The sequence below is a fragment of the Hermetia illucens genome, chromosome 2, assembly GCF_905115235.1.
Source record: "Hermetia illucens chromosome 2, iHerIll2.2.curated.20191125, whole genome shotgun sequence".
Taxonomy (NCBI): Eukaryota; Metazoa; Arthropoda; class Insecta; order Diptera; family Stratiomyidae; genus Hermetia; species Hermetia illucens.
This window is the reverse complement of record NC_051850.1, coordinates 112475208-112494013: the sequence shown is the minus strand read 5'-3', so window position 1 is coordinate 112494013 and position 18806 is coordinate 112475208. Positions and strand designations below refer to the sequence as shown.

At 39.6% G+C, this 18806-nt stretch overlaps 1 protein-coding gene across 9 annotated transcripts in view; it reads right to left on the bottom strand.

Moving 5' to 3' along the window:
* The window catches only part of LOC119648352 (voltage-dependent calcium channel subunit alpha-2/delta-3), a 78046-nt gene that overhangs the window by 46083 nt on the left and 13157 nt on the right, over positions 1-18806 (bottom strand). For all 9 annotated transcript variants that reach the window (XM_038050054.1, XM_038050057.1, XM_038050056.1 and 6 more), the window contains 6 exons: positions 13086-13166; positions 8549-8623; positions 8275-8379; positions 8148-8219; positions 474-676; positions 276-412 (listed from right to left, as the gene is read on the bottom strand). In XM_038050054.1, the coding sequence (XP_037905982.1) occupies positions 276-412; positions 474-676; positions 8148-8219; positions 8275-8379; positions 8549-8623; positions 13086-13166 (673 nt within the window). The remainder of the gene's footprint in view (positions 1-275; positions 413-473; positions 677-8147; positions 8220-8274; positions 8380-8548; positions 8624-13085; positions 13167-18806) is intronic.

Genomic DNA, 18806 nt, shown 5'->3' with positions numbered 1-18806 from the left:
CTTAAAATCTGTATTTGAAATTCAAAACCTTATAAGCAATTGCATAGAAATATTCTTGGTATTCAAGTTAACAATATTTACGACAGATAAATTTTTATAATTTGAATTTGACATGAAACTAGAAAACAGGCACTAATACCAAATATAGAATGTTGTTAAATGTTTAGCCCTTTGTATGTGTATATATTTTCGTATGCTTTCCCCACAAACCACCAAAACATCCGTGAATTGAATTTTTAACTGTTAAAAGTTATAATTTACAGAAAAATACTTACAGAACACAGTATGTTCGGGAGGTGGTGGCGTCCTATTGAGAGGCCACTTCCATCCTGGAGCCTTCATTCTCTCCAAAAAGTGAAGCAGTTCAGCTTCTGGACTTGAGAACGATCTGTTACTGTCTTTACAGTAAAGCCTGAAAGTAACAAAAATATTTTAAGTATTCTTCATTAATTTCCCTCTGCACAATATTTTACCAGTCCGGATGGATCTTCCAATGCCCGCTGAAGTAACTTGAAACATTACCACCCTTGATATGGATTCGATGGATTTCATTGTCGCTACGAATCTGTAGCCGGTTCAATCCATATTGTTCTGGGAAGGTAATGACTAGCGTAAATGGAGTGTTGAGAATAGGAGTCCAGTAGTACAGGCGTTTCAGCTTGGCTACTACTCTCCTCTGAAATTGTAAGGAATTTGAATTTTGTTACTTTAGTGTGCACTTATACAAATACCCGAAACCATAACAAACAAATAACAAAGGTTAGATTTTTCGGTTAATTCACAAAAGATCATATTTGGTGTCTTAATATATATGTACATATGACTATCTACTAAATCTAATATCTATCTACTAGTAAAGTAATAATAATTGGATTTGGGCTTCATTCAAGACCGTAACGGCACAGGACTACGGTACACTGTAGGAAGCACTGAGGCCAGCGTTGCCCGCGCCCGTGATTATTACCCTGATGTGATTCAGGTACTGTTGAGTCGACTGGTATTCGACATCTAGTCACGATACAAATCCGTCTACCACCAGTGAGATTTGAACCACAATCTACCGCTGCAACAACCCAGGGCTCTAACGACTAAGCCATCCGTTCCAGCTTTTTAAACGTTCCACCAAATATTATAACTTTTTTCCAAGAGGTAGTCAGCCTTTTCAAGTGTTTTACTCAATGTTTTTCCGTCGTTTCGTTGTATTCAATAAATTATTTTATCTATTCAATATACTCCTTCCAGTTGCAAATAAAGTTTTTGTGGTTTTCCTTCGGTTTAGCTATGAACTCTAGAGTATCGCTTATTGTTCCTGCAGGACCCAGCAGAGTTGATTATTTAGTTCAGTAGATTTCTTCTTCTGCTGGGCATCCTGTTCAATGGGACTGCCGTTCGATTTTTGATATGGCTTTCCTGCCATCTTAAGGCACTTGTTGCTCTTTGCCAATTTTCTCCTGATATTTTGCTTTCCCCTAATAATGCCTGAAAATTTGTCCTTTTCATTTCTATTCGTCCGTCCTTGTAATTCGGTGGCTCCGCTTATGTAACTACCAATGTTACTCTAAATCTCTCTTTGTCAGCTCATGTTTACGCTATGCTATCGGGACAACTCTGGCCTGAGACAATAACAAATAAATAGCTTGGACGTGGAGGTGTTGAGTAAAGAGCAAGAGTAGCAGGATATAAGCTACCAATTGAGAAAGATAATTACTCCATGGAGTGGAACCCACTATCATAAGATGGTCAGCGAATGGGCAGAACAGTGCAAGCTTTTCGAAAAGTCGTGGAGGAGCTGAAGTATTATAGATTGGCAGGGACCGACAGCGATGGTACGTAGATGTGGTTGACACGCTATTCCCACTTAGGGGTTTATAGTAACACACGATTATAACACACGTTTTCGAAAATGCGTGTAAGTGCGAACACTGATAAGAAACTAGTGGAGACTTCCGCCGTTCCTATTCGACCGTCTATTGAAACAAACCCACTGCTATATACCAAACATTACTTTGTGATCATCCTTCCGAAGCGCAGAGCAAGATGATTTATTGGATGTCGTGGGTATCAAAGGATTTATCAGGAAAGTATATTGCAGCAAGCAAGACTGAGGATAATTGAGTTTCGTAGGATGTGAGGGCAACTGCAATAGATTTGAATCTATTGGAAGGTGGGAATAGTTGGTAATATAGGAACTTATCGCGGATGAAGATGGCTGTACCAGCACAGGTGGTACGACTTTGAATATTGGATTGTCAGTTCGTATCTATATCTGTGAAGGACAGGGATGGTCGCGTGAAGGAGAGGTTTGAAGCGGTGTTACTTTTGAGTGTTCGTAGTAAGAGGATAGAGAGATTATGCTCGTTTTGGGCTATTCCTTTTCGTCACAAAAGTGCGGTGGTGCCTTCGCCGATCTCCTTTAACGTAGTGGTAGGTTAGGTGTTAGTTGGTTGCTGGACAATCCATTCGCTGCCAATTCTTGCATTGAAATACCGGTTTATTCCGAAATCGGGCAAAACGTAAAATATTGTGATGTTTCACTTATGTTTATAATTTGCTTCTCGGTAAATGAGTTGGTGAACGTGACCAGACAAAGTTCTAGTTAGGCGTTCATGATCTTCTCCAAGGTTGTTATGAAGGGTTTGGCACTGATAATAGACACACACTGAGTTTTCAAGTAGTCAGCGATTTCTTCTAAGGAAAAGTGGAATCAAGTCCTCCGAAAATGAGGTTTATTATTTTCTGTGAGGGTAAATGAAGAACTTGTTATACGTTTACACCAGGATTTTCTTGGACATGGAGAAGTTTTATCGTGGTTTCGTTCCAATGTGGTGGAAGTTACTTGACTCATAATCAGGAGGCACGTCCACTTGTTAAGAATTTATAAGTGAATCTAAAGCGAAAGTTCAACCACAGTTTCCTTTATACTTCACAGAATGTTTCCAAAACCGCGCCAATACTTTACTAGAAACTACTTTGATTTGGGAACTCCACATCGCTTTCCAAAGTTCCTTTTGACATCATATATTTCGGAGCGAAAGACAAACCAGTAGAGCCGAAGCGGTCCATTAGGCTCTTACTCTATTTAGTAAAGAAATGTTTTCATTGTGGCAAATGAAGGAGGTTGGGAGTGGACAGGGGAGTAAGCACGAAGGATTTTTCTCAAAAACTCGTTGAAAATTTGGATCGATCGGCACACTCGATTACACTTCGACACGGAGCAAGACATATTCTCATTGTTTGTAAAATGGCATATACTTCAAAATAACCGTTATAATATTTCCGTATGAAACTACAATATCTGTCCGTCGAATTATGAACGATTAACTTTATTGAGAAAATAGTAAATTTTCACCGGGTTTTTGATTTTAGGGAGAAACCAAAATATGCTGTCATCTCCATTTGTTTTTCCATAACCTAGGGTGAATGTTAAAATTGAATTAGAACTGTTTTTTAATAATAATAATAATCGTTGGCACAACAATTCATGTTGAATCAGGGCCTTGAAGTGTGTTAGAGCACTTCATTCAAGACCGTAACGGTACACTAGGAGGCAATGTGGTCAGCATTGCGCTCGCCCGAGATTATTACCCTGATTTGACTTAGGTACTCATTCACAGCTGAATCGACTGGTATCCGACGTCAAATCACGATACAAATTCCACTGCCACCAGTGAGATTCGAACCGCGACCTTCCGTATGACAGCCTTGTGCTCCAACCACTCAGCTATCCCGATACAGAACTGTTTTTTGCCTGGGCTTTATTCCGACGAATGTCAATTTTAAGCTGGTCGATTTTTCAATATGGTTGTGCTTTTTGTGATTTTTCTCCGGAAAATCGGGAAGTTAAACTTAAAATAGTTATTTAAGAGGTTTGTAGTGTGCTTAACGGTTAACACGTGAGCAAAAATATTGATTTTATTTTGCATATACAACTCAGTTTTGTAACAACGCTAAATTAACAGGAAATGTGTAAAAAAGGCGATATTAAGGTAAAGTAGAAGATGTAAGTTTTGTCCCCTTTGAAAGAGGTAAGGTCAAGCTATGTAGCGATTGCTTTAAATAAGTGGCTGAAATAGTGAGAAGGTTCAGTATTGCTCATGATAAAGCAGAGATTTTGCTGAGTAATCGAAAAAACTGCAAGGAAAACGGAAGTCTCGTCAAAGGGAAGACCGACTAATTCTGTGAAAGTTTCAAGAGGCTCGAACTGCAACCTACCAGAGTATTTTGGATGACGCGAGAGACGCTGGCGTTGAGGGATACCATCATATACATACAAACGCCTGCGCGAAAACGAGTTGAAATGTGGGAGGTCGACTAAAAACCGAAGTTAATAGAAGCGATGTGGCAACCGCGTTTTATACGAGTCCGCTTACATGAGGATTACAAATTGAAATATTGGAGATAAATAAATTGGTTAAAAATACTTTTTTTCGGACTTACATTTTTTTTCTTTTTTAAATTTTTTCTAGGTCATCTTTAGTTACGAATGCCGTCTAGAGGCGGTAACTGAGGTTGCAAATTATGTTTGGAGAAGAAAGGGTAAACACTTGTCTGATCCCTGTATGGTTAAAAAGATTAAATATCCACCAGCAGTAATTATTTGTAGCTGCATTCTTGAAGGAGGACCTGATCCAAAACAATTTATTGAAGATACATCACGATACACCTATATCAACGTAGATATAACAGATTAATGGTCAGTTAAGATTTTATGATTAAAAATTGCATTCAACTTTTTAAATGTATTTTTCTCGAAACAGCAAGTTGAAAATCTGCTGCACCATTGCCCAAAATCTACCTAACGAAATTCTTTGAAATTTTCACGACCTATTCATAACATATTTCTACGGTCCGCAAACTAGGATAATTACGATTCAATCGATAGTTTTTTTTATTCATTAGAGAAGCCTTCAAAAAACAACGAAAAATTACAAAAAAATTTAACAGGGCACGAAAAATTTAGCTTTCAATATTTTTTAATAATCCTAGTTTGCGGACTGCGGTTAAGTCCGCACGTTAAAATGTCGTTTACATTTTTTTCTTTAAGATGATCGCATCGCCCTCTAGCGTGGCAGCAGGAAAACATCTTTTTTGGAGATGGGTGTATAAGTTGCTCTGTATTTCAATCATGAATTATGCTCTCGGGTTGGAAAAATAACTAGGCATGCTCAAGATATTAATAAATTTATGGTGAAAAATTTGTATTTGTATCTTTGCCCACTTCTTCACAAAAATTCTAAAAAAAGCGAAAAAAAGGTCTTCCCACGGGATGACCCCCTTAAAAGCAATGATTAGGAATTGTATTCCCAATATACCTAATCAGAAGAGAGAGGCAATTAAAAATGGGAGCTGGGTTTTTTTCTCACAATTCTTTCGGATTATTCAAGAAATTGTTTACACTACTCTTATTTTGCTTATTGCAATTTGGCGAATAGAATATTCTTTCAATCTTGAACAATAAATATTTCGCACGTTCATTTACACTTAATAATGCACCTTGCAACATTGGAAGTTTTTATTTTCTGAAATTTATTTTGTTACGAAAATCTGTTCGTTAATGATAGGAAATAGAAAAATCTTTTTAATTTTTCTTTCTCGCCAACATTTAATACGATAGCACCAAAAATATTATTATTTTATGGAACATTTAGCCTTGTATCATCATCATCATCAACGACACAACAACCAGTATCCGGTCTAGGCATAGGTCCACCAATTTGATATCCCTAAAAGCTGTCTGGCGTCCTGACCTACGCCATCGCTCCATCTTAGGCAGATTCTGCCTCGTCTTCTTTTTCTACCATAAATATTGTCCTTATTGACTTTCCGGACTGGATTATCCTCATCCTTACGGATTAAGTGACCCGCCCACCGTAACCTATTGAGCCGGATTCTATCCACAACCTGACGATCATGGTATCGGTCATAAATTTCGTCGTTATGTAGGCTACGGAATCGTCCATCCTCATTTAGCCTTTGTCTGGTATAAATATTTCGCACTGCACCACGAACAATAAGCAACAACTGACGCGTAATAAATATCCACACCAACAAAAAAGAAACAACAAATTTTTTATTATTTAAAATACTAGTAAATATCCACTGGAATAAGCAACAGCAATTTACACAAGCCGAATTCTAAAAGGGAGTATTCAGTTTTAATTACCCTTGGGAGTTGCCACCATTATATAAAGCGACCTTAGAGCAAGTGGGAAAAGCCAGGCAGGTGCCTTAAATCGATTATGGTTAGGGCCATTGACTTAGAAATTTACGGGTAAGTAGCTAGTGGTGCATCCACCACCGCGAGGTCGTACTATTTGCATCGATTGTAATAGTCAAACGACATCATCGGTACTTACAAAATCATACTAATCCAGCTCGAATGGAATTGCCACCAGCTGTTGTTCAAACTCGTTCGACTGAACGAAATGTTGCTGATGAATATCGTTGCTATCTGTCTCCACAATGGTTGAAACTGGAAGTGGCTTTTATCATTTACCCATTAACCCATTAGCCCTTGTATTCGTTCTGAAGGACGAAGTACCAAGGGCAGTGCGACATTGTTTGAGCGACACCTTGACTTTTCCTTAAAAGGGCAACTAGACTTGTAGTCCTAGTGGTAGGCTAACAAAACACATTTGTTTAAATTATTATGTGGATAGCTGTTGATTTATTGATTTTTATGGAGCAATCATAATAGATTAAGAAGAAAATGTAAGGTTGCCGCAGTGGAGATGCGTGCTGATCTTAAATAAATATTAAATTGTTAAAGCGGAAGGCAGCCCACGTGTAAGTAAAACGAATTAATGAACAGTGGAAAATTCTCATTAACTAACATTTTCATTTTTTGGCTTAAAAGATGTGTGTAAATGGTTTATTTAGGAAACAAACAACTGTTTCTCTAAAAGTTTTTCTGCGCAACAACTGCTAAGATGAAATCATTTTAGATAGATAAGTAGATTTCGGATTGATAGCCGGTGGTAGGTTAATGGGGGAATCCATCGCAAACTCCTCGCAACATCGAGCACATATGCAGAATGGAGTATTTCATAGTTTGAACCAGACTGTGTGAGGATCCCAGGACATCAAGGAAAGCTGTGAGGGATTTTGGTACAATACCTTTAGCTGAGAATATTATGGGAACTTCAACCACTTTCTCGAGACGCCAAATTTCTTTGATTTCCAAAGCCAGTGGCTCATAGTTCACCTACTTCTCCACGTATTTTCATTCATTTGTGGTGTATGGCGATCAGTTAGAACTTGCCGGCCCCAATACATGCTGTAAGCAGAACTATCAAGTACTGCTTGCGGCTCATACCGGTAAACCGGACATGTTCCCGTGATCAGCCCATGCTTGTATGCAATCACCTTACATACAGCATTATACCTATTTGTGTATTGCATCGGTGCCATTACAGTGCAGCCAAAAATGAGATGATCCAAGGTCTCTAACGCCGAATCACCCATTCACCCAAGACCGGATGGAGAACATCCGGTCTTTCACTATGAGCTTTTTACAAGCTCTGGTGGCGGCCAACCCGGCCTGAATGTGATACATGAATCTCCCCATCTCAGCAAAGACAAATGATTGCCAAAGACAATTCACGTGTTTACCACGCATTGCCTTCGACTTCAATTCATCGATTTGCTCTTGGTCTGACTTCACCCCACTCAGAGGATTGAGAGATCGATCCTTCAAGTGAAGTGGAGTCAGCCAACAGTCTGCCTTACAAGCAGGCGCATGCAAGGGAATCGCATGGTCTTTTGCTTTAAAAATAAGTGCGTAGCGAGTTGACTTTGCGGTGATGTCCGATGTCATGAGGCAAGTTTATCCGTTGCACGGTAGAGGTTGGATGATGTATTCGGAATTTTCACGCGTTTTCCAGATGGGTTTCCTTCCATTCCGAATGCATACGCCAGTGGAGGGATAGCGAATACATTCAATGCGCTTAATTTATGCTTCCCCGAGAGATGTGTTCTCAGTACCAGCTTTACACGTCACAGGAAATCGGACAACAGAGCATCCTTCAGATTCCCAACTCGAGCATTATTATTTTATTCTTCCTTTGAACTGTATTACTACTATATATTACTTAAATAATAAATTTAAATATATTATTAGTTTGTCGATTTCTTTTTTTTTTGCTTACCATGTCATCATAATGAGATTTCGTAATCATCCATGTATTGCCACTTTCTTGTTTTATAATGGAGTCTCTTATCTGAAGTACGCATTTGGTTATTAAATTTTCATCGGAAATTGCCTATAAAATTTACCATAACAAGATTAGTATTGAAATCCCGGGGTGAGCGGTCATCATCCAGTAATTCCACTTCCATCATATCTATGCTATTATATGCTGGTTTGAGTATGTCTTGGAACTGAAATATTTCATTTACTGTAGTTCGTAATGCATTCATGTAATAGAGTATATAGATATGGATTTGTACATTTATAGCAGCATCATAAATTGGAAACTCAACCATGCAACATTTACAGAAGCAGTTGATAAACACCTTAACTTACAGATGTACAGGAGAAAATACTTACTATGGGCCTTAAGTCTGGGTGAACCAATATATATCCATTGTTAGTAACAATGAAGGCATATCCATTAACTCCAAGCTTTTTGTTGTGGTTCAAAAGGAACGATAAAAATAAGAAAAATGAATAATAACTTTATTAGTTAGATGAAATATTAGAAATGTTTTTTAAGTTATGACACAAGTTAAGGTTGTATAATTCGACAAACGCTTCGACGTCCTCACCACGATGGCCGCTGGGAACGGCCTTTGAGCGTGCTAAGGGTGTGTAGTACAGGGACGAGTATCTGTTTGTCCCCCTTGTGCCGCGAACACCATAGTACTCTTAACCCGATACCTTTGACGTCTGGAGTCCCCTTGAAAGCAAGAGCTAAGAAGAATGTCGGCCGCCAGAATGTAGCAAAAAAGTGAAAGTCCATTAGAGTCCTGCTCAAGAACCAGTGCCAGAAAGCTATACATATTCTGAGCAAAATTGCGAAGAACAAGGAGGCCGGTACTGTCGATGCGTGAGATACAAGTCCTTTAGCTAATTATCAGTAATAGTACAGTAACAACATAAGAATAATGCCTGAGAAACTGATAGAAAGCGAAGTTTACCGCCATCAAGCGCAATCGATCTCAAGACGAGGTAGAACAACTACACAAGCGGAGTATAGTATGCAAGGGCTCGGACGCCAAGCAGCCTCTGCAAACAGGGAAACAGCAACAGTCGGCCAACAAGGTACGAACTGCGAAACTCTTCAATGACACATAGAAATTTCGCCAGCGGCATACTGGCGTCGTAGGTTGGGCCAGCGTTGAGCTCAGGCTATCGAATATGGTCATCGCGAAACCAGACGATAATCTACATTCTGTCGACGCCACTAATGAGCTGTCAGAAGGGTTGAAAATCAATGGTCTGACGGAGATTTACGAAATCCCTACGTAAGCAGAACATATTAAGGATAGCGCAGATAAATCACTAGCATACGAAGTGCGCCTCAACTGATCTGCTGATCTTCTTCCTAGAGGAAGATATCAATGTCACATGAATGCTGGAGTCCTGGATCGGAGGAGACCGACAGAGTAAATATTACAATTTACTCCCAGCGCAAGAGATATTGATCAGGGAGCACCTAGAGAATGAATCTTCGCCAGGAAGAGCCTGCACTCTTTTCTGTATTCGTACCTGAATTCCAGCGAATTAACCGTGATCAAACTAGAGCAGACAGGAATGAGGAACGTGTATAATTCCTCCTCGATCAGCTCCACCAGAAGAACCACACCATTACATGGTAGCAAAGAAGCCCAATCTATTGACAGACTGCGACGTCAATGCGAGACACACGCTGTGTGGTAGTTTGGAAATCAACAAACTTTTCTCTTACCACAAACCTATCGGTGTTTAGCAGGGCTAGTATAAAACACCTTTCAGTCCTTGATATCACCCTACTAATCAACACAATCCTTGTCGATATTCTGGCGAAAGAAATGAGTGTGTTGTACCATGCAAGATATATGAAGAGGTACACAAAACGCAGGAAAGCGTCAGAAACGCGGAAAGACCAACTAACATATTATCTAGTTCCTCACGGACCCGGTTGCGAGAGGCAGTATCTGCATCGCTTTGAGTTGGATGATTCACTGAATTGTGTTAGATGCGATGAGTTATCGGAGGGCCACCTCCCTAAGACTCACAATGGAGATGAGGAATGTGAACCAAGTGTTGTGAGGAACGTGAGCCTGCAGAATATAGTTGCGACGATATTAAGGTCGAACGAGAACTGGCTAACGGTTCCTCTGCTGTGGCAAAACAATGCAGGTGCTGCTGAAGGGGGAAGGAAGAAATAAAGGTACGAGTCCACGACTGCGCTACCTCCGACGTTTCTTCGGCGAAGTTCGAGCGGACGTGTCTTTTTCTTTCTAAGATTTCCCAACTCCATGTACGGACCAGAAATAAGAGACAATATATCTACGGATCTCAGCTATGTTCAGGGTTGGTTTTTCTATCTCGTTATGTATCTTTATTTCGAGATCCCAAGAAAGCTCCCGGCGCCCCGTCCAAAAAACCTATAATTTATGTGTCGACGCTTGATACCTCCGTTTGACCTCTCCAAACGTCGTTCTATAAAACACACTATCAGCCGTAATCACCAGGTTGAGAGTTTCCCACCTTCTCATTTCAGTTCGTGTTTAACTTTCAAAATCCCAACAATAAAATGGTTTCTGGTGATTTCAACGCATGCATCGTGAAGCGGGGTAGCCAATTGACGACAACCTAGGACAAATACTAATAGAAGGCTTTATGAAATGAGGTATTGATCAAGGTTGGAAACATGACCACCCTTCGAGGAAGATTCTTAAGTCTAACGTGTGCCAGAACTTTCCGGATTCTAAATGGACGTTGCTCTCACTGTGACGACGACGTAATCTTCCTCTATATTTGAGATGGATGAAACGACTACATAAGGTTTGCATGGTGAATGCATTTAAGTGCGAATCGCGGTGACTATGACACCGAAAAACAATTTTTGACAGCGAAAATTGTTTTTATTGTTTTAATTAGCTTTTATTAGGTTGTTGCAAATGAAATGGCCGTTTTTGTACTAAAATTTATAACGACTGTAAAGCTTACAAAAATTTATTTATTTAATCAAAATAGGTGCCAGTCGATTCAAAACACTTTTCCCAGCGAGATTCAAGAGCATTTATGCCAGTTTCGTAGAAGTCCAACGGTCGGGTGTTGATAAATTCGTCGAAGGCAATTTTGACAGCCTTTTCGTTCCCAAATTGTTTCTCCACCAAAAAATGATCCAAATGCTTAAAAAAGTGGTAGTCGGTTGGTGAAAGGTCCGGTGAATATGGTGGGTGAGGCAGAGTCTCATATTGCAATTCGTTCAACTTTTGAATCATTGTTCTGGAAACATGAGGTCGTGCATTGTCGTGAAGGAGTATCACACCATCTCTGTTCACCAATCTCGGCTGTTGAATACTAAATTTTTGCTGCATTTAGTCGAGTTGGGCACAGTTTCTCCAGGTGCCAAAAAAGAATAGTGGATAACTCCAGCTGTAGACCACCAAATAGTCACCATTACCTTCTTTGGATGGAGGCTCGGTTTCGGCATATGCTTTCGTGGTACATCAGCATCTAGCCATTGTACTGATTGGGGACAATTTTCGTATAATATCCACCTTTCATCACACGTCACTATTCTACGCAAAAAGGGATCGGTTCTGTTGCCGGTGAGTAGAACTGCAAATTTCCATTCGTTCCGTAAGGGCAAGCGGAACCCACTTGTTGAGCAATTCATCTTTCCAAGTTGTTGCAAGTGCCGGGAAACTGTCGAATAGTGCACGCCCAGTTTCTCTGCAATGTCCCTCACAGACTGACGTGTGCCGGATTCGACTAGCAAACGCAGCTCGTCGTTGTCACGGTGACGGTCCTGGATGTCCACGTGGTTCACTTTGAAGGTTTACGTCGCCTGACCGGAATTTTTTCGAACCACCGCGGTGTGTTTCGTTCGGTTACCGTATCAGCTCCAAATGCGCTGTTAATGTTCTTGTTCGCCTCCGCCGCTTTATGACCGAGTTTGAACTTATACAGAAAAAGTATACGTTCTTCGCTCTTTTCTTTCCTTCCTTTTTCTACTTTCTATTCCCTGTTATCCCAACGATGGTCAAAACTGAAATGACGCCTTGATTAAATGTAGGAGTATTTATACTTCAATATTCAACACCAACAGCGCCAACTGGTGGTGGTTTAATACACCAAAATTGCACCTAACTTGACTTGATTGCCAAAACGGCCATTTCATATGCAACAACCTAATATCTACTAAGGTACTTTAGTCGTATGAACAATTATAAAATAGTGTAAAAGATATCTAAACCAACAGTATCTTTATGAAGAGGTGACCTGAAAGGAAGGGTGATGAACCACTAGCGGAACCAGAAATCATGTACCACTAGGAGCTGGAGCGAGAATACCAGAAGTTTTGAAGAAATATTAAACAGTTTATACATAAAATTGACCGGAATGCTACATAAAACGGTGACTTGAGACAAAACGTCAAATCTATCTGAAAAGTTAAGAAATAAATCTTACTGTCTCTGGCTACTTAACTTGGAAGTGTAAGTGAAATTATTCATATTAACTAATCGTGGCTACCAATGGTCTCAGTGTATCTGACGAAGGAAAAGACGCACCTAAGGGTGATAACCGATGTCAGGCTGAATTTCAAGGTGCACGTAGATTATGACGGCAAACAGCAGAAAGTTCAAATCAACAGAGATTGCAGCGATGAAGGCGTACCTTTATGAGAGAAAGAGGATAAATTTCCCTGTGCTGATGCACCCGAGGACCCGGAGCACATAATACTCCGCACTTCCTTGAAGGAAGGAAGGAAGATTGAAAAACGCCATTAATGTGGGCACGTGAATCGGAGTACAGTTTTAAAATGTTGTATCAAGTCTATGAATTTTATTGTTATTTGAATATATCTATAAATAAATATGCTGCATACGTTTTATGATATAGATATATCTAATGACTAAGAATAACTTACCATATGAGGTGTCATCATCTTTTTGATTTCCTTTATAGGAATATCTGTTCCTGCAACGCCAAGTAGGTTCGCAATGCGAGTCTTAAATGTAATGATTAAAATAAATTTGTTATAAGAATGTCACGGCGCAATGTTTGTAATCCAATAAATCTAATCTCTAAAATAATATGACCTATTCGACACAACTTTTGTCATACTGCAAAACATGAAAACTTAATAATGCTGGAAGGTAAATTTTGAATTGGAATTTTGGATTATAATGTATAGTGTGAGTACCATATCGCACTTTCTAATGACTTCAGGATGTAGCATCCTTTAAATATTAAGTTTTCTGTTGCAAAACACTAAACATCATAGAATAAAGATTTTATCAACTTCATATTGTTAAAAGTAACTATAGCCATAAACTTGGAAAATTCAATTTTATCCTAAAAACGACTACTTTCATCATAACTTACAATGAAAAATTACAGTTCTTCTTTCTGCAGTTTACACACAAATTACGTAATTAACATATTAGCCCCATTAGCATATAGTACAATAGTCCATTACTGAGACAAGAAGCACAATCGGAGCAGAATTGTATCTTTCCTATAACCTTGAGAGAAAGTCACCACGATTTCACTACATTTTTGACCATGTTAATGTTGACATGGATCTTAGACATGATCCAACCCATCAGGATATTTTCACACGTTCGTGTGCTCCACGGTATAATTATAATTATTTTTTCGTTGTCCTTGTCAAGTGGATTACGAATTTACATATACATAGAAACCGAAAATGGAATGCCAAGGAAGTAACCGGCAAGTTTTATGAGACTGCCTAGGACCTACCTCAGTGCAACAATAATAAAATAGGAAGAGACGTTCGAAGTCGCTAGAGTTCAGCATTAACGTGAATACCGACTAAGAATTTTCGATGTTGAGTGTAACCAGTTTATATCTATTGATACAAAAATACCTTTTTGTCAGTCAGGAAAAGGAGGATAGGACAGAGCTCCCTAGCGGTTGAATGGGACTTTTTTGTCGTTTTCGACAATAAACTTCTTGATTTCTATGCGAATTTTGGGCTCTAGGATAGAATGTGATCAAGTTGATCAGATATCTCACACCAGCTGAAAGACAGATGATCTTCCTGCCGAAATCCAAAAAAACTGCCCTAAGTATTCTGCTCAGCGGATGCTCCTCAACTAAGGTGCTTGTAATTCCGTCACCGCCTTAACATGTTAATGTTTTAATCTAGTCTCACCCAGCGGATTCCACCAGCGCAGATCAAACTCCTAATACCTCTTTGATGAGGAAAATAAAATGAAAACGGCCGATCAGGTCACCAGAAGGATAAAAACCAACTTCAACTACTTTCAAATGGCACATAACTTACTCTCATACACTAACCGCGGGAAAGACAGCTACCGTACTTCTCTTAACACTTCAGTTACCAAAAATGTCGGCCGAACAACATAACAGGGGATTTTAGAACACGGGTGCATACCGTGTTTTACGAAACGAAGTAAACTGCTTTAAAAATTCATGCGGCTGGGCGCGGTATTCATACACTTTCCACTTTCTATACGTGAGCGCAAATATCTCGGCTGGTCGGACGGATGGGGAAAGCTTTTGTCTGCGACAGGTGTTCCGTGACGTCCTTGACCGATATATCCGTGAATGAGATGGCTAAAGGAAAGGCTATCTAGTTTACTTAGAAAGCGACTACTAAATAATAGGTAACCTAATTACTGGCAAAGCAATGAAACCGCAACCTTATGAGGTGCATATTTTCGTATAAGGGAATGCTTTGAAGAAAACCCAGTAGCGATGATCGAGAAGAGGTATGGCGGTAATCCAAAACAAGCTAGAAAAGACCCTTCCAAGAAGCAGAAGCAACTGCTTCAAATAACTGTTCTAGGGTTTCGACAAACCCCTGGAGTGAAGCTTGCAGAGCCTCATGATGCTATAAGGACAAAGACCACTGTGATCTGGACGTGGTTTCTGAAAAAAGTTGTTTCGTTATCAGTAAAACAGTGAAAGGCAAACGATAGTCTAATTCAATGAGTGCGCGATACCTCAAGTTACCAAGGAGAAATTACGGAAAATATATGGTGGGATAGGGGAGAACTCCTACATTTGGATATTCGCCAGGACTTTCAAGGCATGCCTACAAGAAGGAATATTCCTCCATTAGTGGAAAAAGCAAAAGACGGTGTTGCTTCTAAGACGGCAGACCATGTTCGATACAAGAGAGTCTTCCACAACAGGCTGCACCGTGGGAACTCCAGTATGTGTTTTGACGCGTCCACTTCGGTTATAACTCGGCAACTAGAACTGAATTAAAACAGCATTAGCTCAAATAGGCATTTCTAGTTACTTGGGAAGTTTGTCGAAAATTGTCTCTCCCGGAGGATTTTGCGAACGGATTAGGGGCGCGAAAAGTACGCCTTTACAGTGGAGGTACCACCAAGTCCCCTCCGTTTTCCACTTTGTTATTAAAGCTGAAACATAAAGGATGTGAAGATATACGATGTGAAGATATTGATAAGAAAAGGTAGCAAGAAAAACATCATCCAAGTAGAATTGGCTATCAAAGAGGACAAAGAGGAAGGAGAGGACATTGATATCAAACCTAGTTTCAAAAAGCACGACGAGTAACCTAACTGAACGGAGTTGCTTGCAAATTCTTAACGATGAAAGCAGGTGAGTCTGGTTTATCCTCTAATGGCTATGAAGGTCTACAACGCATCTACAAATACATTAGATGGATGGATGGATGGATGATTCTGCTGATTATCTTAAATATGATAGCATATCAGAAGATCCAGAGCATGTGATGCTCCACTGCCTGGGATCCACCGGCGAAAGAAGAAGAAGAACTTTAGAGAGGTGCTAAAACAGAACGGGAGCCTTGAGGGAGAATCGAAGGAAAACTGGCTGGAAAAAGCAAGAACGGGAGGACCCTCGCGAACGTCTTTCTAAGATTTTTACGCCTCCTTGTATCGTCTTTGCATCATATCTTTTATACCACTTAAATTAATCAGGATATGTTTCGCCTCAATTGACTCAGCCTTGACAGATCTGTTTTGGTAAATTACTGATCGCCTCTAAGGAGGCTCCACGTTTATTAAATGCTTGTAATCAAATCCCTACCGAAAGTTTCAGCGCGAACTCTGAATCACACACACAGTGCTTATACATAAAGAAACGACTGCCTCACATGGTCCAGTCAGCGGTGGAATATGAATGAAACAGGATTAGGACTAATACTAACGAAAGAGACACTACCACTGTCAGTGTCAGTGGCACCCGAGACTTGCCGAAAACCAAGCGACTTAAGTATTTTGGATCAATGCCAACACTGAACCCCGCTATGAAATTACTTCATGCATTAGTGCAACCTGAATGAAGTGGCCTTCCACAACTAGCGTTCTTCGTAATTAACACATAAGCCACCATCTCAAATCTACCACAGTGTCTTCTGTACTGGCGTCCTCTACAGTTTTCAGAATTGGCCAATAACCAAAGATAATGAACGCCGCCACGCAGGAATGGAGAGGAAGCTCAGTCGTGTAATTCACTATGACTACATCCGCGATTTCTATCGTGTTGTATATATCGTAGAAAAATTACAAAGGAGGCGTCTTCTATGGTATGGTCATGTAATTCACGCTGATAAGAACTCGGTCGGGCATGAATGAAATTCCAACCGAAACAGCAATGGCGATTTGAAGTCCTCTCAATGATCGAGTTTAATACGAGCGGGACAAAGGTTATAAAAATTGAAAAAAAGATTAAATGCTAGGGTATGGTTTTCCCCACTGGATCTTATTAGACAAAGAACACTAATTCGAGTCTAAAGTATTCGCTAACCTCATGTTGCGGCTCGGGATCAAGCGCACTAAGACAACAGTAGGCCAACGGCTGTATGGAACCCTAACACGAGACCTTAAAGATCGCCACCAAAGGTCACTCAGAGAGGCCGATTTAAACCCATCGTTTAGGACTTCTCTGAAACTCAACGGAGAACATCATTACCGAACTAGTATAAGAAATATATAAGAGCGTTAGGGCGTATTTTCCACCAAATGAGAAAATAAAATCGATGAGCAGCTATTTATTGAAAAATCTAAATCCTCCATAAGGAAAGGAACAAGTGTAGACTTCAATAATCGTAATGGTCTGATTGGCTTCCCATGAGATCTGCAGAAGGAAGCTTGGAAACCACTCTACGATAGCCGAGTCTACAACTGACTGATAGAAAAACAAGTTGATCGATTAAACCAGGGCAATATAATCCATTATAGTCCAATAGGTTAAATCTTTCATGTTAAAACTCTGTAAAAAATCTTTGAAAAGCACATAAGACTTACATCCCCCTCTGTTTCGCAGCTAGCATGCTTATTAATTCCAAAATTAAGGCCGCAACAAAACACAAATGGGTGACTATCGTAGTCCTGGTGGCTATAATAAGCGCTATCAATAGTATTTTCTTTGGATCGATGATAGCAGCGATTAAGAAGCAGAGTACTAAAAGTATTAAATATGGACTTCTACAATCGTGGCTAGAAATGTTAGTCAAGCAAATCTGTTTGGTTAGACTTTTAAGGTGCCATATGAAGGGAATGTCCACAGGGAGAGAATTCTACCACCTTAGCTGTGGACCTTGTAGTGGAAAAACTATCACCTCCAAAGGTGTACTGATGACATCAACATGAGAATTCATCCAAACGATCTCATAACTGCTCCAATAAGTTCTGATAATTATATCTTGTGAGCCGTAGAAGTAAAGAAGGATTCGATTTGTGAACCTGCTCTTTTGGTTAAATAGCAATAATTCTTAATTTAGGCGGTGGGCAATAAGACGAAAATCACTTTGGAAAAATTCGTGGCGTCAATTACAATTCATAGTAATAACAATTAACAATGACAGAAAAATTGTATAAGAGTAAGACGAATATTTATTTGGAATAATTGACCATCTGTAGTCAATTATTCCAAATAAATGTGACTAAGAAGTTTCGACATTAAAGCAATGTCCCATCAGAGAATGTGGGTGATTTATACAAGTGTTCGATTACAGAAGTCACATGGTTCCACATAAAAGGAGCTTTTTAAATCCTGGATTATTACAAATCGGTAACTTTTCTGAGAACGGAACTCTTGGCATCCACGTAACGATATCTATAACAAGTTCAAGCTACTCCGTTTCAATGATTTCTCGGTATTGCGAAATGGGAGTAGTAGAGAATGTTCTTTATTCAAAACCTTTAAACTTCGTTTAATTTTTCCCTATGCAATCCAGCAGAGGTTAAATTGCAGAATTACTTATGCACTCTTGTGAAATGTGGAAGCAATTGGAGCATGTAGCCAACAATTAGTAAAGACGGTGTCCCCGCATAGCAACTTACAGAAAGCTTTCCTTCCTCCTTGCTTCCCATGCAACGCCTGCATTGAGTGGATTGGGTTTGGGGGTTGGTTTATAGGCAATCACCAGAGAGCAGGAAGTTAAACCTTTGTTTTTATTTTTTTCCAATTAAGCAAGTAGTAGTAGTGGGCTTCATTAAAAGTATCTAATTCTTACATATCTGTGCACTACTTAGAAAACGTCTCCATGCTCTAGGTATATTTCAAAGGAGTTCAACGCTAATAAATTTAGTTCTCTATAAAGACATATCTGCAAATAAGTTGTTAATGTACAATTATTCAAAAGCCTAGCGCTAAAATATGG